Source organism: Lingula anatina, chromosome 7 (assembly GCF_051362555.1).
Source record: "Lingula anatina isolate TDL-2025a chromosome 7, LinAna3.0, whole genome shotgun sequence".
Classification (NCBI taxonomy): Eukaryota; Metazoa; Brachiopoda; class Lingulata; order Lingulida; family Lingulidae; genus Lingula; species Lingula anatina.
In genome coordinates, this window is record NC_141773.1 from 18,877,501 (window position 1) to 18,901,083 (window position 23,583).

At 39.7% G+C, this 23,583-nt stretch overlaps 4 protein-coding genes across 5 annotated transcripts; all 4 read right to left on the reverse strand.

The window, feature by feature from the left end:
- Positions 1-373: 373 nt before the first annotated feature.
- On the reverse strand, positions 374-2,848 carry LOC106151425 (uncharacterized). Its single transcript, XM_013524678.2, has 2 exons — positions 2,257-2,848; positions 374-1,347 (listed from the first exon to the last, which is right to left on the reverse strand). The coding sequence occupies exons 1-2, from the start codon at positions 2,458-2,460 to the stop codon at positions 529-531; spliced, it is 1,023 nt and encodes a 340-aa protein (XP_013380132.2). The 5' UTR covers positions 2,461-2,848; the 3' UTR covers positions 374-528.
- Positions 2,849-4,870: 2,022 nt separating this feature from the next.
- Positions 4,871-7,131, reverse strand: LOC106151424 (uncharacterized). Of its 2 annotated transcripts, none has more exons than XM_087016583.1 (2): positions 6,821-7,131; positions 4,871-5,761 (listed from the first exon to the last, which is right to left on the reverse strand). In XM_087016583.1, the coding sequence occupies exons 1-2, from the start codon at positions 7,022-7,024 to the stop codon at positions 4,943-4,945; spliced, it is 1,023 nt and encodes a 340-aa protein (XP_086872709.1). In that variant the 5' UTR covers positions 7,025-7,131; the 3' UTR covers positions 4,871-4,942. The 2 variants fall into 2 exon arrangements, with proteins under 2 accessions (XP_086872709.1, XP_086872710.1); XM_087016584.1 differs by lacking the exon at positions 6,821-7,131 and adding an exon at positions 6,701-6,807.
- A 1,191-nt stretch (positions 7,132-8,322) lies between these two features.
- LOC106151482 (uncharacterized) lies at positions 8,323-10,596 on the reverse strand. The gene is made up of 2 exons (XM_013524754.2): positions 9,906-10,596; positions 8,323-9,435 (listed from the first exon to the last, which is right to left on the reverse strand). The coding sequence occupies exons 1-2, from the start codon at positions 10,116-10,118 to the stop codon at positions 8,629-8,631; spliced, it is 1,020 nt and encodes a 339-aa protein (XP_013380208.2). The 5' UTR covers positions 10,119-10,596; the 3' UTR covers positions 8,323-8,628.
- A 1,425-nt stretch (positions 10,597-12,021) lies between these two features.
- LOC106151419 (big defensin) lies at positions 12,022-18,262 on the reverse strand. The gene is made up of 5 exons (XM_013524673.3): positions 17,998-18,262; positions 14,154-14,308; positions 13,725-13,841; positions 13,291-13,422; positions 12,022-12,730 (listed from the first exon to the last, which is right to left on the reverse strand). Exons 2-5 carry the CDS (start codon positions 14,299-14,301, stop codon positions 12,639-12,641), a joined length of 489 nt encoding a protein of 162 aa, XP_013380127.1. The 5' UTR covers positions 14,302-14,308; positions 17,998-18,262; the 3' UTR covers positions 12,022-12,638.
- Between the last annotated feature and the right edge of the window lie 5,321 nt (positions 18,263-23,583).

Genomic DNA, 23,583 nt, shown 5'->3' on the forward strand with positions numbered 1-23,583 from the left:
CACATGTTAGCTACCGAAGAAAAGCAGGGTAGATTTGCTACAATACACAGGAGACAGGGTTGGGAACATTTCATTCAGACATATAGGACATCATGAAAAGAAGGGAAAAGGAAGATGGAGAAGCAAGAAAGAAGAGGTTATATGGGGAATGTGTTTGGAAGGCGAACTGCAGCTGATAACTTATATTTAAGTAAGAGATCAAGCGATCTGTTATTGTAATTAGATAAGGATCAAAGTTCCATCGAATGCATTTCGGGCGAAATACTGCAGGCTCCCTATGGCATTTAAAAATATTAACAAATCATCGGAGCATAGAATTAATATTCCATTTTTCTTATGAAAAGATAATTTATTGAAAAAAAAAAAAAACAACTAAAATTGTAGTTCTTTATTGTTTCCTGATCCTTTTCATCTACCGTCATTTTATTTGCTCCTCATGTCGTCTTGGAAATTTCAAACACAAGATAAGAAAGCTTTTAAAATGATCTGAATGAAAGGGATTTTCTAAAAGAATTTGTTCATAATTTGTCAATAAAGTTCAGTGTTTGCGTATTCCGTATTACTTTTCGCCTTATACCGTTTTAGTGACCAGAGCGCGTAAGTTGTACATGTTGGATCAGTTATCCACTTGTCCCCGTGAGATTTGTCCCCGACGAAGACCTGTGATATGTCGGCGTCATATCTTGCCCCCTGGAAGAACGGCATGGAAATCCTTTGGACGCCAAGATCAAGAACACGATGACGCGTGGCTTTCAATATCCCGCCAGTCATGCGCGATAGGCACTCGCCGATGTTCATCACGAGCGAGTTCGGGCGGCAGTCCACGGTCAGCCATTCTGTCATGGCGATGTTTTCGTCGTCCTTCTGTATCTGCAGCCCAGGGAAGTTGAACGTTGCCAGAAGAGTCAACAGAGCGCTGTCGGTGTGTTCATCACAGTGTAGCTTTTTCCCATCAGATCCCACAGCGGCTTCCGGATGTGGTCCTGTTCGGACAGGGTAGCAGAGCATGCGCAGCGTCGACATAGGCTTATTTTCAATCATGCTGTCAAATGCACTTTCTTCTAAGCCCAATCCTAGAGCAATCATGCGAAGAATGTCTTTAGAAACCACTGTCATATTGTCATGATGCTTCTGAAGATATTCTCGGAAGTTGGGGCAGTCGTCGTCTTCTTCTGGCCACGTGACGTGCTCGTAGAGAAGGGTGCGCTTCATGATTGGGTCATCGTAAGGCAGCTCCGCGCCAAAATCGAATCCTTCTTTGTAGGAATTGCCTTCTGGGTTTGCTGCATAGTAGCCACGATATACGTTTTTGCAGTTTGGGTCATGGTTGTAGTTTTTCGTTCCAACCTGCAAAAAATGGAGCGCCTTGAATGGTTTATCAAATTCCAAGTAAAAAGAATATGAAATGTTCGAACAAAATGCACGTGGACTTAAATGTGTTACAGGAAAGATTCTTAGTTTATTAAGAATCAGGTAAAACCTGAGCAGAAAGAATCAAGCAAAAGTATTTGGATATAATGTATTAAAAGGAAAAAAATTAAAGTTGACAGTAAGCAGTGGAGAAATAATCCAATAAAGACTAGATAAAGTTTATATCGCACATCACTGCCGAAACTATTCATCGTATTATTAACAACATATTGACACCTGGAATGAAAAGTAGGCCTATTTATAATAAGTTTAAACTAGGCGTGATGAAAGAATTGAGAGTAGAAAGAGGAATAATTGGTTAAAATTGGACGATGTTCAGCGCAGAACTTTTAAATCTGAGTCTCCAAGTAAAGAAAGGAAACCTTGCGACTCGTAGCTGGATGTTCTAAAATCAAGATGTATTATTGTTCTTTTTACTTTTTTAAAGAAAAAATATTTTAAAGAAAAGGACTTTTATGTAAGATTAAACTTTTTAAAAATCAGTTTTGTTTTAAATTAATTATGGATGATATAATTTAACGATGAAGGCAAAAAGATGTCGGCAATAGCCCACAAAGATGACGTTGAAATATAATCCAATTTTCACACAAATTTCTGATCTTGACGACGGTCTGTGCCCTAAACATTAATACTGAGTTATCAATGCACGCAACCTTAAAGTTGGGTGACACATTAAGATTACCTAATGCACTTTACTATCTCAAATCACACTTTCTTATCATATTGTGTATATTGACCCAGCTGCATAAGCTAATATTTACTAACTTTCTTTAAACACAGCAAAAATGATAACAGTGTAATGTCGAGTTTCCCTTTTAAATTCACCTTCCTTTTCCAAGCGTCCGGTTTAGAGAAGAACCACTCGGCCCTCTTCAGCAACTCCCACGGTTCAAAACAGTCCACGTTGTCAATGTAGGCGAAACCTCCATGCTCTAGCGCATCCACTAGCTCTTTAGCCACCGCCAGGCGGTCAGTTTTAGCCTTACTGTAGTCTATGATCGGCAAGCACGGCTTGGACGTGGAACCCATTCAATACCAGCGTTATGGCTGTGTTGGTATCGAACCAAAGTTTGGATGAACGGACATAAACGGTAGCGCCGTACTCGGTGAATAAAGCTTCACTGAATTATCAATTTGAGCACGCTGACGAACGAGGCACATGGGCAAAGTTTAGGTCAACGTAACTTTGGGGCCAAAAAGGGTGTAGTCTGGTGAGACCCAGGCACCTGAGGCACAGCTTAAATCTGACCACAACCAAGTGGTCACTTTGGGTTTTGCCATTATCGATGATTGGCAAAGATGATGTTGCTAGGGTCCATTTGACTTCAAAGTCGCTGAAAAATTGATATAGAAGTAAATTCTCTTTGCATGGCGACGGAGTGATAGGAATCATGCATAAACTGAGTCAGTTTAATGAGCGACTCATGAGATATTACCAGTCCGTACTAAGCTATAGCGAGGGAGCAGAAAGGTGTAATTGAGGATCCAGCAAACGATGTCTTCTACATTTATATATAATGTATTATGCACTCAAAATTACAATGACAGATTTCCAAACAACGGCTATAATAAGTTATAACCATTCCAATGTTTTTCAATATTTCAGTTTCTCACAAGACCTGGGAATAAACCTCTACCAGTAGCTTCTCTACCTAGGTAATAATTGTTACTCTCTTATTTAGTTGTTGTTGTTATTTTGAGCGTGGTGAAGGGATTTTAATACGTGTAACCGTTATTATTTCATCATCCGAATTATTGCATAATATTCTTATCTGATCGTGCGGCTGGAGCGAACACCTGTTTCCTGCATAAATTTGCTTTACTTGTTGAACTGCTGTCGTTGATAACCACATTATGTACAGGTTAAAGTTCTGTGACTTAAAACACCTGTCCCAAGGAGATAGTATGATAAAGTCATAGGACAAGACGTGCGCGAGCATTGTAAATAACGATAAAACACTACATATATAAAAGTGAAGTGACACAGCCAGACTTTTCAAATGTCACTAGAAACGCGCGCGATAGCGACAAAAGTCGAAATGTATTCAGCATGCACTTTAAGATTTATTACATTGTATCATATAATTTCTATACACACAAAAACCTGACCGCGTGTCTTTACTTAAATTCGAACAATGAATAAAGAAAACTCAAAATTGAGAGCATTAAGTCCAACTGATAAGGGAGGGAAGCACGAGCATAAACATATTTAATACAGCAGGCAAGTCGGGCAAAGTAATGGCAAGAATTGCTTGGTTTTCTCTTATGTTGCTCGATTAACCTTTAAAGGGAGAGTCGAAAGGACGAAGGGGATAGGCCCAGAAGCTAATTAGGTAGGTCACGTGACTGCTGTGCCCTCCTCTGGGTGTACCATTAAGTAAGAGGTACTGCGACGCTTGGTTTTCGCTAAAACTTTACATCTTTACATATTACCATGAAGACTACAAATTCTTCACCCATTCTGTATTTCGATGTTTTTCTTTCTCATAGCAGCCCTTCAACAGAGTTCTTATAAGTTTCTATTTTAAAACATATGTAAACACTAATTGTCTTCATACACCAAACATGCACTGTATATTACAGGGGCGGATTTAGGCCGTCTTCCGGAAGACGGTCAGATTTTCAAGTTTACATTGACAGGTATCTATTTTTTCTGTTGGAAAACGGTCAAAATTCGAGGATGGATCAACAAAGATAATTTGGAAGACTGACAGAAAATAGCTCTGGATCCGCCCCTGTATTAACCATCTGTTTTGATAACAATGCAACCTTTCGCGTTCATGTCTGGAAAAAAGACAGAGAGCGGGGTCTGGTGTGTTATTAGGCGTATCCCATATACCAAAGTGTTAATACAAATCTGTGCCTGCGTACTCGGTGTTACTTTTGGCTTTACAGCGTTTGAGAGACCACAGTCCATACGTAGTGCACGTTGGGTCTGTGATCCACATGTCCACCGTACCAAAATTGAAACTATCAGATCTCCAAAGACACCCATACCATGGAGACTGAAAACCTTTTAAAAACTTTAAGTGTGTTGTGATGACTTTTATTTTAATGTATTTTTTAAATATTCTTCGAGAACCGAATATTTTATTTCATCTTAACACTTTTTAAAATAACCAATTTTATTTATCTTATTTTATTTAGAGAAATAAACAATTTATATCACTGTGCAATCCATCTATTATAGTTGAAAATGAACATTATTATTATTATTATCATTATTATTATTATTATTATATGTATCCCATATACCAAAAAAATATATATCCTACATTCTAAATCTACTTTAAATAAGCACCAAAGTCCCACTTGGAAGAGCACAAAATACTCTTAGTTATAAAACATTTTAAAGTAGACAGTCCCTTGTCTCAAATATACTTTTTTTCAGCTGCATCCGACTGAAGTACATAGTACTTCACCTTGCATACCAAAAAGGTTGTAGTATTATCATCTTTATTTTTGCAAAAGGAATATTCAAGAGGCAGGGCGATTTAAGTTTAGGATAGTGTTAATACAAATCTGTGCCTGCGTACTCGGTGTTACTTTTGGCTTTATAGCGTTTGAGAGACCACAGTCCATACGTAGTGCACGTTGGGTCTGTGATCCACTTGTCCCCGTGTGACTTGTCCCCGACGAAAACCTTCGAAATATCAGCGTCGTAGCTCGGTTCCATGAAGAACGGCATCGAAATTCTCTGAACCCCAAGGTCAAGGACTCGGTGACGCGTGGCTTTCAATCTCCCGCCAGTCATGCGCGACAGGCACTCGCCAATGTTCATGATGAGGCTATTCGGGCGGCAGTCTACGGTCAGCCATTCAGTCATGGCGATGTTGTCGTCGTCCTTCTGTATCTGTAGTCCCGGGAAATTAAACGCTGCCACCAGTGTCAGAAGGTCGCTGTCGGTGTGCTCATCACAGTGTAGCTTTTTCCCGTCAGACCCCACGGCGGCTTCCGGATGAGGACCTGTTCGCACCGGATACCGTAGCATGCGCATCGTGGACAGTGGTTTCTCAATCAAACAATCAAAGGCCGTTTCCTCCAGTCCTAAACCAAGGGCAATCATGTGGAGTATATCTTTACAAACTGCCGCCATTTTCTTCTGGTAGTTCTGAAGGTATTCCCGGAAAAAGTTTGGGCGGTCAGGGTCTTCTTCTGGCCACGTGACATGCTCGTAGAGGAGCGTGCGCGTCATGACGGGGTCGTCTAGCGGAAGTTCGGCGCCGAACTCAAAACCCTCCTTATACGAGTTCCCCACTGGGTTCGCCGCGAAGAATCCGCGATAAACATTTTTACAGTTTGGATCGGGATTGTAGTTTTTGGTTCCAACCTAAAACAGAAGATAAACTTTAGCAGGAAAATTAATGGGTCTAAATCTTAAAATTAGGCAAAACTTGGAAGAAGGGTAAGGTAAAACCCAACTAATTTTTTGTGACGGCTAATATGTCTATTACTGTATCAACGGTTTTTTTGTTATCAAATGTTTGTTCAGTTTGGATGTCGGTTGTTACATTTTATGTCAACCTGGGATAGAAGGTATGAATTGACAGGTGTAATGCCTAAAATGTCAGACTGATATTATATTGTAAGCGGCATGTGTGCTACACGGCTGCTAGGTTATTTTCTTCCTTTCACCGAACATCTATGCCGCCCCCCCCCCTCCCCCAACACGTGCTCTATTCTCACAGTTGCAGGCAGATTTTTTTTACGTCACACTAAAACGCTATTATCGTTAAATGATACGGTGGCCTTGACGGAAGTAGGTTTATTTTGACAGATCTGACACCAAACTGCCAGAAAAGCTCGGGCGGTCAGGGTCTTCTTTTTATTTGTCGGCACGGCATATTGTACAAATTGCCATTGGCTATAATTGAAGAAATTTATTGGCACATGCAAATTATGAGACGAAGTCACCAATTAAGCTACTGCTATCAACCACTTTAAAAAGGGCTGCTGTTTAATACAGCCGTCCTAATGATTATTCACGAGAAAATAAATGCATTTTATCTGAAAACACTCCAATAATTATCAATTTTCATTGCAATTCTTGATCGTTCCTATCGCTGCTAGATTTCTCACTTTTGGCCCTTATCAACCATGTAAACCTCTCTCAGAACGTATTTATAAGTGACGGTTGCCTAAATGACGGCCTAGTGTGGTAAGTGCTGGTCACTCCTTTTTCTCAGGTTTCAAAGCCCCCTCCTCTCCTCTACATCCAACACCCCAAAGGTTAGGGGCCACAGGCCTTGCAGAATTCAAATCAAGATACCTGTATTCTAAGTCGATCTGAGCCAAAACAAGTGCCTTTTGTTTCACGGACCATGGGCCTGAATGTTAAAATATGTCGGTCACATTCTTGTTAACGTGCAAGTAGGCCTATCCTACGTACCTTCCTTTTCCAAGCGTCCGGTTTAGAAAAGAACCACTCTGCCCTCTTCAGCAACTCCCACGGTTCAAAACAGTCCACGTTGTCAATGTAGGCGAAACCTCCATGCTCTAGCGCATCCACTAGCTCTTTAGCCACCGCCCGGCGGTCAGTTTTAGCCTTACTGTAGTCTATGATCGGCAAGCACGGCTTGGACGTGGAACCCATTCTATACCAGCGTTATGGCTATATTATTTGGGTATTGAATTATGGATCGAGTGAACAGACACACAGTGACGCTGTGTTCAGTGGAGTGCTCAAAATGCAAGGTAAACTGTCGATCACGACAGACTCCGCCTACCTTGTGACGTCACCAAGTTCTCGACAAGCCAAGGCAAACTTATGGTGGGTCGCGTTCAGTTGCTTTCCTGACATTTTTTTTTTTTTTTTTGGGGGGGGGGGGGGGGCAGGGGGAGGGTAGGAAGGTTATACTTTCCATCTTCCGTCATTACAACATATTTTGGCCCGCACTCATCCTTGTGATACACTGTAGGTGGACCAAAACTCTTCTCCAAGCGGTCGCAAGCACGGTGTAGTTAGAGTTGTAGCTAGTGGTTTTGCTGTGTAGCATGACGGCTGTTTCTGTGGTAATTTAACATTCACTGTAACATTACTGTTACATCCCCCCCCTTTACAAGACACCGAGCTCGTTGTTTGTCCAGAAAAATTAGCTATACATGATTTTCAGTGACGAAAGTGGCTTTCATTGTGCTTTTTAATTATTTCTTGGAGTAAAGGACTCAGTAAAGAGAGGGTCGGTAAGTACCGGATAATTGTTAGGGCCCCCAGGAAAATAGGTCAATAATATTTATCTATTCGTTTATTTATTTACTTGCGCTTAAAGTCTGTTTGTTCATAATTTGCTTACTATACATGCAATACTTTATAATTCCTGCAATATTAATGTACTCGATATCACAAGAAGTGTATATATCACGTCGGGCGATGAATATCACGTTAATAACTAAAAGTGATGGGACGCAAACCACCTGTAAAACTCTGACAGCGGACCGCACTAGATTCTGACTCGAGACAGTAGTTGGGTATAATATCATTAATCCCCATAGCACGTTCAACAGGCTTAATCAGTAATAACTGGGGGGGGGGGGGGGGGGGCAAGGGCAGATAAGGGTCCGGTTTAGAGAAGAACCACTCAAGGGCAGATAAGGGAAAAAATAAGCTGCCTCACTCTGCTGCTCCACAGTTTAGTTTGCAGAATTCTCAATCCTGAAAACTTAAATGGATTCCCACCGGAGCGCCTTCTCACTGCTCCATCAGTTTTTCTTTAAGCGTTTGAAATGTTCATCTGTGGTGCAGGTCGTACATATCACCTTCTTCTAACACGTTGCAAAGCTAGACCATAACTGGTATTATCATTCCAGGAGAGCTTGTTTCTTAAATTATGCCGTCTAATATTTGTGACAGATTGGCCTTGAAATTGGCGAAGAAATAAAGAACTTCTCTGATGACCATAACATTGTTTATTTTCTTTTTTTTTCACTTCAACATGAAGATAAATCAGAAATGTAATTGAGTGTTCTATAAAAAAAAAAAAAGAAAGAAGGAAAGAAAGAAAGGTAAGAAGGTAACTGCACAGTATTAAAAACATGAATTGTAGTCGCACATACTGGCACATGTAGCTGGATAAACTGGTAACGGAGAATCGACTAGAACAAAATGAATGAGTCTTCAAAAGGGCATCTGCATCTACATTTTTATCTTATGATGATTCAAAATATAATAGTAGGGCCTATATTCAATTCTGCTATAACTTAGTAAAAATCTGCGTCTTTATATTCCGCATTTTTCTTGGTATTCTTCATTCGGTTGATCAACCAAGGACCATACGTTGTGTTCGCCGAGTCAGTTAAATGTGAACCATCTTTCAATTTTGGCTCAATCAGAGCACGGGAAATATCAGCATGGTAGTTGGGCTCCAGAAAAAAGGCAACTGACATGCGCTCTACGCCAAGGTCCAGGACGCGATGACGCGTGGCTTTCAATCTCCCGCCAGTCATCTGCTGAAGGACGTCGCCTATATTCATGACGAGCCCGTTCGGACGTGGAGTGACGTTTACCCAGTGGCCTTGCTCGTTCTGAATCTGCAGGCCTGCGTAGTTGAATGTAGCCAGTAAGGTCAGAAAAACTGAATCAGAATGTTCGTTGCAGTGGAGCGGGTGACCGTCGCAACCGTGAGCTACCTCTGGCGGCGTGTCGTAACGTCTTGGATAACGAATAAGCCTCAGGGTTGACAACGGTTTCTCGCTGAATATCCTCGTAAAAGAGTTTTCTTCAATTCCCAGACCAATTGCAATCAACTGCATGATGTCAATGCCGATCTCAGTCATGTTCTTGTAGTAGTCTGTCATATATTGACGAAACGTAGGTGAGGTGGCATCCTCCACCGGCCATAGATTTGGCTCATACAAAACGGTCATCTTCGAATCTGGGTCGTCCCCAGGTAGATCTATGCCGATCTCGAAGCCTTCCTTGTAGGAACTGGCTTTGGGATCAACAGGAAAATAGCCGCGGTAAAGATTTTTGACTTCGGGGTTCGGGTTCCAAACTTTAGTAGCCACCTGAGGTTAAAAGCAGAAAAGTAATAATTATTCAAATGCGCACTTCTCAACATGAATCACTTGTATGCTAATGGCACATAATTTAGTTTAATTGCACGTAATGTAAAACAAATTTGACTTAATTCGAGGTCTCTGGAAAAATACGCAGAATCACAGAGAACGAAAAGTTAACGTTGTGGGGTCAAGTCTTTAAACAGAGCTCTCCTACTTTAAGAGGGTTGGCTCCCAAGACGGAATTATGTTGAGTAAATTGATAATTCTGGAATTTTGTCACTTCAACACACAGTGCATGCTCTTTCTTCGTCCCAAATATGCGAATTAAATATAGCACAGGTGCTGGGTTTACCTTTGCCCCAATTTTATTGGGCATCAAATGGCTCACTAAACCGGGGCTATAACTGTAAGGTCAACACAAACACAGCTGTAAGAGAGAGAGAGAGTTTGAAAGAGAGAAGAAGAAAACAACACACCTGTTTCTTCCACTGCTCAGGTTGCGTCAGAAACCAAGATGCCATTCGAAGCAACTCGGTGGAGTTAAACCCGGGCACGTTGTCTAAGTACACGAAGCCGACATGTTCCATAGCGTGTACAAGCTTGGCGGCAAGGCCCTCGCGGTCACTGTGAATCTTGGACAGATCGATGACCGGCAAAGAGTCCAAACTTACTCCTTTCGGTGTCGTCATGTCGGTTGATATTCACTTGTTGACAACAAGCACTGCACTCAAAAATATTTTTGGTTATATAGATAACTTTGGAAGTTGGTTGCGAGTTGTGCTGATGCCTTTGATGCTTTGTCCACTTTATCAGGCGTAGGACCAAAATGGGTCGACGCACTTATTATGTACAGACGTATACTGGTAGTGAGTAGGCATATGTCATCCTATGTAGGGCCTGCTGGTCGCCGCAGTAAAGTCCGTCAATCTATCGTGACCTCATTAAAGGACATATAGTAAAAGGACTTGTGTTCAAAGGCGATAAATGATGCTTGGGTGGTAAGATGGAATATATAAAATATGTATGTGTTGCAATGAATTTATTGTGAAATTATGAATCTCGTACATGTATGGACAGTTGATATTCTTTTTATTTACTGCGTCATAAACTGATTGAAAAGCAGGGAAAACTTGTAAATTGTCCAAGTTGGTTCGAAATCATATGTAAGCTACTTTAGAAAAACACCCTGTCCTCTCTCTTTCAACATAACATTATATTTTGGTCTTTTTAAATTTTAAATTTTATTTTGGGGGAATTGTCAAACTTATTGAACCCTCACGAATCGCATAGAAGTTTTTTTTTACATAATGGAAAGAGAATTGTTGATATCTCTTTTTCTCATTAGGTCTGAAACCCTAAATTTTTTCTCTTTCACATCATGCATATAGTAAGGCGAAAAAAAAAGGAAAAATGCCAATATTTCTAATTGCCTTTTAAAAGAATAAACGTATATTTGTGTTTATCTTTATATAAAATTGAACAGTTCTCAAACGCCGCAAAACAACTCGCCATCATGATAAACTGGGTATTTTCGAATTTGTGCTTTCATTGAAGGTTTCAGTGTATTTTTGAATGAATGTCATTTCGTAAAAAATATCTCAACCCTATCATTGTTGATTATTCAACAAAACTATGATCCTCCCCTGAACCGACGTGCAATTTTTAAAAATAAAACTAACTGCACTACTTCTTGTCGCGGAGGTAACCCCAAAATCCCACCACCTTACAGATACAAGTAACGCCATTTCGAGCTGGAATAAGACGCAATGTTATTGTTTAGTCTATTTTATATGTTAGTATAACAACAAAAATTAGGACGCAATGTCTATAGACCTATAGCGAAGACTGAAGCAGATGAAGACATGGGTCGTCAGTCCTCCCTTCAAAGGAAAAACATCTGCTCCTCATTGCAAAAGTGGCCTCCCGTTCCCCCAACACAAACGATGGGTGTATTTTGAGCAATGACCCAGGTCCCTGGTATCAGACATGCGGTGATAATCAAGGGCTCAAGACAGTTACTGTGGTGCATAATCCTGAAGTCAGGCAACGTGAGGCGATGCCATGATGCAAATGCAATCAACTGACACGTGTATACATACAGTAACTAAGACCATCCTCTACTAGTCATAAAGTCAAATTTATCTGTCAATCTTTCTTTCATGATTATTCTAAATTTATCCATCTATATAATTCCCCATCGGTACGATGACTTTAAGAGCATGATTACATTGAAATGATTGCACTTCAAAAGATGTTGATATCATTTCCGTAACTTTCTTTGAAACACCAATTGTTTTTTTTTTTCATGATAGTAGGCCAGCTTCCAGTGTTCCAGTAGAAAAGACTTTTGATCGTTGTGATCTCGTACGTTAAAATTTCAATTAATCCACTTTAAATATGTTAAGTACGACGCGAAATTACCACTTTAAAAGTATTAAACAACCCATACATCTGCGAAGTTACTAGGATTATTTCTGCTTTACCCCCTACGAGTCGGATATGGCCGTTTATTCCACAGGTGCGCCCGACTAAAAAACAGACGGGTGTTGAGACAAAACATACCTTTGAATGATTTAATAATAATAATAATAATAATAATAATAATAATAAATGTTTATTTTCAATATTTACAGATTAGTATTTTGTAGCTACATATAGCACACAACGCTTCATCAGTTTTCATACAGACAATATTTTAGCGCAAAGCATAAGAACTAATGGTAAGGTGTATTCCACGTGTATACATGTCATTCGTCACCATTATAAGTTCGATTGGCACTTCGTAACAAAACGTTGCCAGTAATTTTATATACATATTTAAGATCAAACTCTGCGTCCCAAACAGCTTTAGAACTAAATAAACCATTTACAGTTGCTGATTAATATATAATAATATTAAAATGTACGGATCACACAAGATGATGCGTCTTTGGTCGACATTTATCACTCTCACCTTTAATGAGACTAACGGGAAAAAATCACGCCTTTTTTTGACAATAGTTTCATAGCAACAAAGACCTAGGAGATCGCTGTCGATTTGTTAGGTCTACGGGTGCTTTGGTTATTCTAAATTGCACCAGAAAACCTGAACTGATTTGTGTAGTCAATAAATATGTGAACGAGTAACCCAATGTCACTCATCTTCCATCTTGTGGCTCCCTCTTTTGAGGATTTTCTGTCGTCTGCATAAGGTCGTTTAGCAGCTCCACCTAGCGGATGACACATCGCGTGGAATATCCGGTGAAGCACTGTCCGCAAGGTCTGCTGGTGTCTGCATGTTTCTTGATGGGGAACGGGTTAACTGTCATAAAGAAAATGCTAACACATTAACGATAACGAAGAAACACAGAGCTAGATACATCAAACAATAATGTTCAAATATATTTTAATATATTCTTAAAAGAATATCAAAAAAAATTTTATCCAAATTTGCACAATAAATCACACTGAATTATGTTTTTGAAACTTTGAAGAAAGGAAGAAATATAAAAGTAAGGATTCCATGTTAGCTCTATAACTGACGCATCGAAACTTCAGTATTAATTTCAGTGCATAATCATAATGTATCAATGCTGGATAAGAGATTTTTCTACTGGTAGGGTGTGGTGTTTGGTGGTGGTGGTGGTGGTGGTGGGGGGGGGGGGGGGGAGGGGCCTCACAACAACGGAATGGACCTGGTAGGAAATCAAATTCCTCCCTCATTTCACATAAGATGTTATATTTAAACTAAATAGGCCCAATTGTCTACGTGTTCATGACTATATTCAATTTCCTTCTTTTTTCCTGTGTGTACAGAATGTCAAATATCAAATCACCAAGGTAACACGACTTTACCGATAAAGTGTGATAGTTGTTACTTACCGATTCCTATTTTGCCGTAGTATCTATACACTGGATAGTAGACAGAATCATCGGAGCAGCAGCGTCCACCAAAGTCAAGACAGGAGTGAGCATCTTTCACCATAGGACGAGAGCGCCCGATGCAGCAGTTCACTGGAAGCAGTATATATAAGATTTAATACTCTGTTTTCCTGGCAAAATATTCTATTCATTTAGGTTTCACTGTACCTGTATTAAAGCCAGTGTACTTTATCAGTTCTTAATTATAAGTCATGTGCACGTGCCCCCCCCAGAACCCCATCCCCTTAGCTTCTCAGGTACCTTTTTATCCCCCCCCCCCCAGAAAAATAGAAACCAGACCAAACCAAGCAATTTTTCATGTCTGTCCTCTATATGTCATTTTAAGATTGTCTTCGTCTATTGTATTATATTTGCCGATCGAGTGCCTGCCTCACCTTTGTGTCTCTTGGCATACCATCTCTTCTTAGCGGGCTTAACACCTGCCTCCTTCATCGCGCCCGCCCCGTAAGCCGCAGTAAGCCACGAGTACGCTTCACGGGAAATAGACATACCTGGAAACGAGAGGAAAAGAATAAAATTGCATAAACATCCAAAGACTGCAGATGAATGTGTGACGATACTTCCTTCAGTTATATTTCCGCGCTGTTCGGAATGCGTACATTTAAATGTTCATAACCCTGTCTACTTGCGAGCCTATTGAACTGCTTGTTGGTTTGTGTTATCAGTTTGTTATAGTTTGGAGGACACAGTTTTATGTTATAATGTTAGCGAATATCGTTGTGCGACATCCAAGAAATTTTTAGTTGGTCATTTCTGAATATGTGCCTACATGTACAAGCACGTGTGCGCATGTCTCCACATACCTCTTAGTGTGTAGGGAATAATTCGTTTTTTCTCCTCCAGAGTGCGCTCATCTCCACGTTCGTCTAATTCATCCTCACAAAATGAAAGGCAGAACAGAGAAGAGAGTATGGCGACCAGGAATACTGGCAACAGATGATTCAGGTCCATGGTGAATCTGGAAGATGCGAAATTAATAGCGTTAATTAAGAGATGTTTGATAAAAATGATTTCGAAGAGGCTGACAAGACCATCGTTTTTAGAATGCTAAGTAGTGCTTATTCAGGGGCGGATTTAGGCCGTCTTCTGGGTCTTCCGGAAGACTGTAAGATTTTCAAGTTTACATTGACGGGTATCTATTTTTTTTTCTGCTGGAAGACGGTCAAAATTGGATGATGAGTCAACAAAGATAATTTCGAAGACTGTCAGTAAATATCTCTGGATCCGCCCCTGTTATTATAAAGCTACAAAAGAACAACGCATTTAAAGATTCAAGATTGAGTACAATAGGCCTAATATGTAGTTGGCTTACAAGTTCTTTCGCACTAACCCTCATTTTACATTTCAGAATGGTTGAAATATACTCCGGCAATTCCTCTTCTATCTCGTTATATATAACAGCTTTATTCATGAAACACAAATCTAATACATTGGACAAAGTTGGATAGGGAGAATGATCTAAAATACAGCCCCGTCGATCGGTGCAATATTTATCTTTAGATTTACTCGGAAATCAACATCTACAGCCTATTTTTATATCGGCCCCAAGTCAAAAGGTGTTTTGAATTCTCCGCGACATACAAGCCCAATTATAGGGAGCTCCCCTGCAAACTCTCGCGCTCCACGCCTTCTGAATGGCGCACAAATTGAATCCTCGCCACCACGCGCTGCCGTGGTCATTACTTCAAGATTCAATTTGCGTTTTAATGTAGTCAGCGGGGCAGATGATTGCCAGCAACTGTCCAGCTGATTGGGGTATGCACAAAATAGTCAAGGCATGTCTATTTATAGTTTAAGGCATAAGGGGACCGGTGGACGGTGGGGGTAAAAGGCCGGTTTCTTTTCCGTTTGCGTGTAGATATGCTTTCCATTTTTCCCTTCTCCCGTTTGATTGAGTTAAATCCTAGTTCCAACAATGAGCTTTGGCGCACGCATGTTTCAAACGTCCGAGCGTCTTGCATTTTCCTACCAAATTGTAACACGAAAAACCTGTGGCATGTTCTTACATTTTTTAAACAATACTATAACTTGTGATAAGGAATATTTGGGCAATACTGCTGTTCTGTCTGTCACTTGAAATGATATGACACTTTGAAAACCATAACCCTCTGGGAAAATTTTGTTAAACTGAAGAGAGCGGCTGTCTGGGAGGTTACTTTAAAAGAGTACGTTACCCTTAAGAAACCCCAACGGCCTCCAAAACCTGAATACGAACCACGTTGCTTTGATCCGTTTATAGAAAAATAGCCGCGAGAAATTAGTACTTTAAAAGAACAGACGTATGTCTAAGAGTTCTATGATGGACGTTCACTGTTGCCAGGCCCCGATACATTTTACACATTTCCTTTACAAAAGCCCTTAAACGCAAAACACAAAATACATTCTTTGCGTGCAGTGGTATCAAAACAACCAACGCCCGTTATTTTGAATGTTAACTGTTACAGCGCGTTAAACGATGTATTTGACTTTTTGGATGTTTTCATTAAAGACTATGAAAGTTTATGTCTGTGATAACAATAGATGCAATAATTGACACGAAGTGCCAACATGCATATAGGCCAATGCAAATAAAAGTTCCAGTTGGTTAAATGTAAAAAAATACACCGTTCACGTGAAATGCCAAATTTCCATAAAGTACTAGCGCACGGTCGCATTTTTAACAGACGTTTGCTAGTAAAATGTCTTGATTGGTCAAATCCATCTCACCTGTGGCAATTGGTAGTCTGTCGCCCGAGGAGGCTACAATAATACTACTCCCGCCAATACAGTCTGATCTGATTTAGCTACTGTAAAGTTTTTAAGGTCTGTTAAATACCAACTGCAATGGGGTTTATATGCAGGCTTGATATAACTACACATTGGAACTTGTCGCTTGCTTTTGATTATTGTTTCACAAAAGTTTCCTGCGATATTATTATTCAAGATTTGCCACATAATTAAGACTAGATCTAGAATAGAATAGAAATCAACAAATTTTAATAAATATTGTGTGCTTTAAAGGAAAATAATTATGTAGATTTTCAATATACAGAACGAAATAATCTTATTGTTCTTTACCCGCTTATTAAACAAAAATACACACATTATATTCACCATAAGCCAAATGCCAGCATATATCCCGCAGCAAACTGTAAATCTCTGGAAACGGAATTGTTTTTATCCTCGGGGAAACGGTTTAAAAAAACGCTGTTTGGGGATCTAGAAACAGAACTTAGATGCTCAGCCATCGGAAGACCGCTAGGCGGTAATTAGGGACTGTTTTTATAGGTACTCTGGGCACAGAAGGTTTTGTATGATCTACCGTCTTAGTTTCATGTCCCGTTGCTTCAGTAACAACCATCCCGAAAATGCGATACACGATCTTCTTAGTGTAAGAGCGAAAGGATACAATTAATTAAGTAGAGGTTTTAGGTACTGCTGTGAAAATGGAACGAGAAAAGTATCAAATCGTCTGTACGTTGGTACTAATTAAAATCGAAATATTCTCAATTTCCACGCAAACACTGACCATGAAATACGTTGTGTCTCCATAGCCTTTGGTGTGCAGGATTGATGCACATGCTAACATGTGCTTTTAACATCAGCTAAACCCTGTAAACGCAAAATAGCTTTAAACATCAGAAACATACGCCTGAGCACAGGGAACACAAACAGGTAGCTGGTGCAGTGTAACTTCAAATCAATTTTCTTAAGGTTGCCAAATTGTGTTTTCTCCGGGGGAAGGGGGAAGCTCATCAAGTGCGTTATAGCATAGTGACATATGAAGTCCTAATTAATTACAGCTGCCAAAAGTGAACTTCCAACCTGACAAAAAATACAAAAGAACGACTAGGCACACCATACAGACTGACTTGAAACGAGTCGTGCTGCCCCCTAGGGAGCCGAGATGTACCAGACCTATGTCGCCCCCTGGAGATCGGTATGTGGATTTTCTAATTGTCTTATTCAATAGTTCTGCGGTATAGACAGAAGAAAAAACATTGGCTTAGTGCTGTCTGCTATGTATATGACATAACAGGCCTCTTCATTACTAATGTGAACCATCCTGTTCCCGCAAATATTGAATTACAGACACTAGTATCACTTGTCAGAAAAGGAACACTCTTCAACTTTAATTTTCTACCTCTCAACCACCCATTATAGATCAGTGCGCTCTGTTTCCGTTCCTATATAGTTTTTTTTTTTGTTTTGACACACACGCATACTCACACACACGCACACGCATTCACCTATAATTTGTCGTTTATTTTTCGTAATCATTCTTCCATACATGCTGCCGTTTGCATCACTAAAGTTTACGTTAAACTTTTTATATTACGATTGTCTATAACATGAATTAAACCTGTCGCAGGACGCAAGAACGCATTCATTATTCATTTCATTAATTGTACCTTCCTGAAATTACTGGTATCTGTTAATTCAAAACGAAGGTTTGAACTGTATGTCACAAAAGGATTTCTAGACAAGACATTCAAGTGATGACCAAATTTAGAACATTTTGGAAAAAAATCCATGAAGATTGATTAGGTTTCTAAGTGAAAATGTTTTCTGACAGTATAGATACCAAGACGTATATTAGATCATTAAGATAGTCACTCATGGTGGTTATCATAAATTATTTCAAGGGTGGCACGAAAGTTATCTTACCTGTAAAATTGTGGAATGTATCAATCTTTTTTCTGGAACGCTCAACGCCCTCCTCTTAAATAGCCCGCTTTTCCTCTCTGTAAGAACTTTGTTTGATAGTCCTAAAGTCTTTGAAACAAAATCTCACCGAATATCAGAATCAGGAAGCAACGGCACCAGAACAAGATTCACCTAGAGCAGTTTAAGTGCCTATGAACGTTCCAGCGAATGCAAATCTGCCCTTGGTTTGGCTCGTTGGCTTTTTAAGCGTTCCTGGTGAGTGTCGGGTTACCACTTTGCGTTGTTTCAATTTATCTTTCTTTGCGAGAGAGGCCGGTTGGATAACGTGGTTGTTTTCACTGTCGTAGGGTGAGGGGAAATTAGATTTGGGGGCACCACTGCAGAGAACTTGGCCGTCAATCACTTCTACTGAATGTGTAGAGAGTGGAGAGGTCCCGGAGAGCATTTACACCTACCATTTTCCTATCCTTTCATATATATGGCCAACGTGATAGACAAAATATCTTATTTAGAGGGCGATAAGATGGAAGAATATGTTTCAGAATAGAAAACAATCAAAAATACGACACGTCATCCTAACCACTCCTTTTAATTACCTGCCACCACTCCCTTTCATTAAAACGCTGAGTCATTCTAAAATCAGCCATCTTCAAATCGAAAACGTAACAAACATGACGGTATTTTGACGTCATTCACTTAGGTTTGTGACTGCTAATGGAATAAACTGGACTTAATTATTGTACACAACCAACATAAACATGTTTATTTGTTTTAAGTGACACCAAGGACCAACTATAAGCTTAGGTCAAGGGTTTAAATCGAGTTTTTTTACGATTAACAAATACGTCAATTGTACAACACAAGCTGCTTCCAATCACCCAAATTACATAAACATGAAATCAGCGTGATAAACGTAGGAGTTTCCATTAGAACACTTATTTGTTCCTCTAACTGATTTTGTTGGTTCTGTACGATGTATTTCTCAATACAGCAATGAAGTTAAGTACGGTTTGATCTAATTCTGTTGCTTTTTCTTTCCCTTTTCTTTCTATCTCTCTCTTATTTGTTTATCGAAGCTAATCAGAAGAAGCGCATCCAAAAGCTCCTAACGTTTTGAGGTTTTCTGTTTGCTCGCTTAAAGCGAAACTTAATCAGACTTGTCATATTTTTCTCATTTTTTCTCAAATATCTCGTGAAAACCTTTTTACGAAAAATCGACTGTTACGCTTACAATTTATGAAAGAATACTTTCCAAAGGAAAAATGACGTTAAGTATATTTACAGCAGTTCGTAAGTACTGGGAATTATTTGAGCACTTAAAGAGAATTTTTCGTCCTACTAGCTTTTTCCAATCCCACGAAGTGTCTTATAAACTCGGTGAAGTGCAATTTAACTGTATGCCTTTCGAGACATATGGCAAAAGACAGCAAAAAATGAAGGTACGATCATTGCTTTAATAGCGAAGTAAAGCCTTTAACACGATTGGATCATACGGTCGATTATTCTCCCTCTTTTGATGAGTTTTTTCTTGTATTGTTTTCCTGGATCTTTGACCGTAGACCACTTGGCAATGTTTGCATATGTTCAGACCAGATACAAATAGGAAAACATGGACTTAATGGTTTATGAGTCGATCACACTTAATGCCTATGTATATTACTCTTAGAAAAGACAGTTTTGCCCCTAAGCACAGGGCGCAAGATGACAAAAAGCCTAGTATTTCGTCCACTAACTAGTAGTGGCCGTAATGTAATCATCCTTAAAATGTTTTGAGGCCTAAGGTAGGTGGTTGGTAAGGAAGTGACAATTGTTGATGCCTTCAAGCAAAATCAAATATTTGTTGGCAAGAAACGGGCAAAAAGACGAGGTTCGCTGAATGTTTTGGTAATCCGAAAGCAGTTTTAAACCGGATTGTATATTAATGAATCATTCACCAATTGTTCTCATGGGTCTACGACTGAAGGCCAATCGATGTTCAGACAAGATTATCTTACTGGACAAGGGACAACCGACCATCTCTGAGAAGAAACGGCATTACAAAAACCTCTGCTGTGCCTTAGACCATTCAATCATAGGGAATTAATCAGGTATTCTGATGGTCCAGTTTCTATCTCACTTACTCACTCGGATTTTATTTCACTTAAGGCCCCTTATGAGTGAAGACGAGACAGAATTTCAGTCCTGTCTGGACAGATTTTTGAGCTGCGTTATCTACCTTCCTCCCGATTTAGGATCCAACATCAGGATGTTGGATCCTAGTTCCGATTTACTCGTGTTCTTCGTTGTATATGTAACTTCATAAGATATGAAAGCAACACTCGTGCACATGTACACGCACGCGCGCACACACACATCAGGCAAAGTCTGTCTCCTTTACTGACATACAATGTGTGTGTGCTTCCTGAAATAAATGCATTGACACGCACTCACACACGCACCGCTCCCGCCTCTCTTTCTCTCTCTCTCTCTTTCTTCTTTGGGTTGTGAAGTACAGTTCATTTCCACTTTTTTACTTGCTGCCAGGGCAAGTTGTATCACATCCACTGGCAATTGCGCTTCGGCTTAGTGACACAGTTTGCGGGTCGTCGAATCCTCGGTCACATTGATTTTAATCGCGGTCGTAAACATGGCACGAATGGCAGTGGCAGCTTCTGGGTGCCGGGCATATCAGGAACAACATCATGTTTACGCCGGGAAATATAGGCCTCTGAACAACAGTGCGTGGGTTCTTCGCGTGGTTGGGGTTATTTCATGGACTAATTAAGGAAAACATTTCGGAAATTTGTGAAAAAAATATGGAACTTGAGTGTCAAGGATGGTGGCATGGTGATGTGTGCCAAAAATTAAAAAAAGAAAACAGCGTGCCTGCAGGTCGAAAAAGTTTGAACTTTATCTGGAAATACGAATTATTTACCATATCAAAATGCACGTGTTAAAAAAGAGAGAAAGAATACAAGAAAAACACGCAAACAATAGACCCGTACTGAGAATCGCGTGTACAGTACTTCTACAGATGAAATAATAAGATCCATAATTCTCTTTAGGTTGTAAAATGTACCTCTTGAACTAATATTTTACAATTAAAATCACGACTAGAAAAAATACAAAAATAAATAAATAAAAAGTTGAATTCTTAAGTAAACAAATTACGGGGCTCAACATTTTAACTTAATGGTGGTGTTCTTTTTTTGTTTCTTTCGATAATACAAACATTTAGTCTTGTGGACAAAATTCATGATTACCACGGGTAATACAAACATTTGGTCTTGTGGACAAAATTCAAGATTACCACCAGTAATCCAGAAACACTCCTTGATACTCCATTATACTAAATTTCGGGATGGGAGTTAGGTCAAGACCTGACATCTTTCTTCACAAACGACAGTGACTCACTTCATGTCTTTTTGGTCCAAAATCAACACCGTATATAGATGGGCATATGCACGCTGTTAAGTTCCAATAGAGATACTTGGCAACTAGCCTCGGTATGCTTTAATCCTGTACTGGGTTGACTCCTGTTCGTGTCCTAAGTGAAAAAACTCCCACGTTGACTTAAATTAATTGGATATCTTCTTTCAATTTTTTTCTTGTGAAATAGGTGTCACAACTGAATTGAAATGGTCGGGTGTAAGGGTTTCATGCACGAGTTTTAAACAAATCTATGCATGCTTTTTTCTCAGTGGAGTACATTTTCGTTGTATTGCAGTCCATGACCAGGGCGTTGTTTTATCATAAGTCATTGGGCAAATTTAGGTAAAATCAAATTGGCTTTTGCCATACCAATATTGTTCGGCATTAATTCACAATTTCAGGCTCTTTTTGCTAGCTCCCCTCTACACGAGGCCCTGCTTAATGTCTATTTACACATCTATTAATTAGAAATGATTAACTACACTGTTTTAATTGGCAAAGTATCCCTTCGTACAAAAATATTTTTCAGAATAGCCAGAATATACCAGTGCACACCAGAATAAGCCCTGAATATGTTATGTAAAGCGACAAATGTGCGCCATGCCATCTTAACGAGGCCGCGTGACAGCTGTTGCAACAACACTACCTTCGAGCCACTTCCCATCTCCCATGGCTTCACATTTTTCTTCACATTTTTGAGACATGGGAAGCATGGCACGTGGAGCTCAATGTGCTTGGATTCCCTTATGGGTCGGTAATAGAATGCCAGGCGTGCTGAAACTTAATTTCATGACAACCTGCCAAACGAAAAAAGGTCTAATGTAATTTAATATAACTGCCATAGGAATGTTTAGTGTATGTGGCTATCTTGTAGGGAATTAAAACGATTCTTGTGATGAAAGATATTGCAAAAGCTTAACCCAAGAAAGACATTTATCATATTCATTTACAGTAAATAAATGAGTTGGACCCAATATTCTAAACCTACAAACGAAGTGCACCTTTACTTACACGTGCATTCAAACACAAAATTTACCGAATGAATGTGAAAGAAAAAATATTTTGGACTCGTACGTGCCGCATCCTTCTTGTACTCCTTTCATGTTTTGTCGGGAGTCTTCTTTAATAACCCAAAATCTTAAACAAGGTTTCCGGTTAACACGAGAGCCCCACCGCAGAGATACCAAACCTTACCAAACGCTTAGCTTCAAGCGAGGGCGGGTGTTAACACTTAAAGTAAAAACCCAAAGAGATTCCTGGAATTAAATAAGTGAAATGTCAGGATATTCAAACAAGGAATAGACTGGGTTTAGGCCGTTGTGCGCTTTCTCCTATTGTTCTTCCCCATTACTTTCATTAAGGTAATGCGTGTTAGCTTAAATGAAATTTGGGAAAAGAACAAATCAGGAAGAGGGAGGCCGGTTGGAGCTGAATCATCCCCTAGAGAAGTTCAATACGAAGTCGTGATTCATCGACTTTTGTAAATTGAAAAAAAGAGACCTGGATAACTTGCTGGTTTGTCTGGGTGCACAGAAAGGGTTGCTACAATTGTGAGCATCAGGCCAAGTACATGCATTGGCCATTATATTTATATAGATTTGACTACAGGAGTGGTGGGTGGGTGGGTTGGGGGGGGGGGGGGGGTCAACCACAGTAGTCAAAGCCAAGGAAACATTACAGCCCGGTCTATTTATTTTTTCAAGACAAATGTATATATCAGTAAGTTAATAAAATGTTGTTATGTACTTTGACACAATACTGAAGACCTCAGATCATGCAGCCTCATACAAAGCCCCTTTTAGTATGGGAAGCGAGTTGAGCCAGTTCTTCTGTCTATAAAAAAGGGGGGGGGGTCATCTTCCACTCCGCACATGTAGATGCACGCGCGCATGTAGATCCGAGAGACAAGATGTCAGATTTGTACAAAGATAATGCGCCTCAGTTTTTGCACCAAGCATAGAGAGTAAAAGTAAAATACCTAGTTCGGCGCTCATTGCAAGTTTGGCCCAACTCTTGTTTCAAAGTTTAAGCCGAGGAAGAATTGTCCAGGGTTCATTTCTGAGACACAGATAACCCCGTCTGCCTCGCTTGTTACGCAATTTGTTCATGAGATATTTACAGAACGCAATTGTTGTTTTAAAAAATAAAGTTAAATCCTCAATTGTTGTGTAGGTG

Excerpts from the sequence above, each read along its gene's own strand:
- LOC106151425 (XM_013524678.2), bottom strand. The coding sequence starts at position 2,460 with ATGGGTTCCACGTCCAAGCCGTGCTTGCCGATCATAGACTACAGTAAG. Across the intron at positions 1,348-2,256 it reads CGGACGCTTGGAAAAGGAAG|GTTGGAACGAAAAACTACAA; the intron begins GTGAATTTAAAA and ends CATTTTTTGCAG.
- LOC106151424 (XM_087016583.1), bottom strand. The coding sequence starts at position 7,024 with ATGGGTTCCACGTCCAAGCCGTGCTTGCCGATCATAGACTACAGTAAG. Across the intron at positions 5,762-6,820 it reads CGGACGCTTGGAAAAGGAAG|GTTGGAACCAAAAACTACAA; the intron begins GTACGTAGGATA and ends CTTCTGTTTTAG.
- LOC106151482 (XM_013524754.2), bottom strand. The coding sequence starts at position 10,118 with ATGACGACACCGAAAGGAGTAAGTTTGGACTCTTTGCCGGTCATCGAT. Across the intron at positions 9,436-9,905 it reads CTGAGCAGTGGAAGAAACAG|GTGGCTACTAAAGTTTGGAA; the intron begins GTGTGTTGTTTT and ends TTTTAACCTCAG.
- LOC106151419 (XM_013524673.3), bottom strand. The coding sequence starts at position 14,301 with ATGGACCTGAATCATCTGTTGCCAGTATTCCTGGTCGCCATACTCTCT. Across the intron at positions 13,842-14,153 it reads TATTCCCTACACACTAAGAG|GTATGTCTATTTCCCGTGAA; the intron begins GTATGTGGAGAC and ends TCTCGTTTCCAG. Across the intron at positions 12,731-13,290 it reads CTACGGCAAAATAGGAATCG|TTAACCCGTTCCCCATCAAG; the intron begins GTAAGTAACAAC and ends TCTTTATGACAG.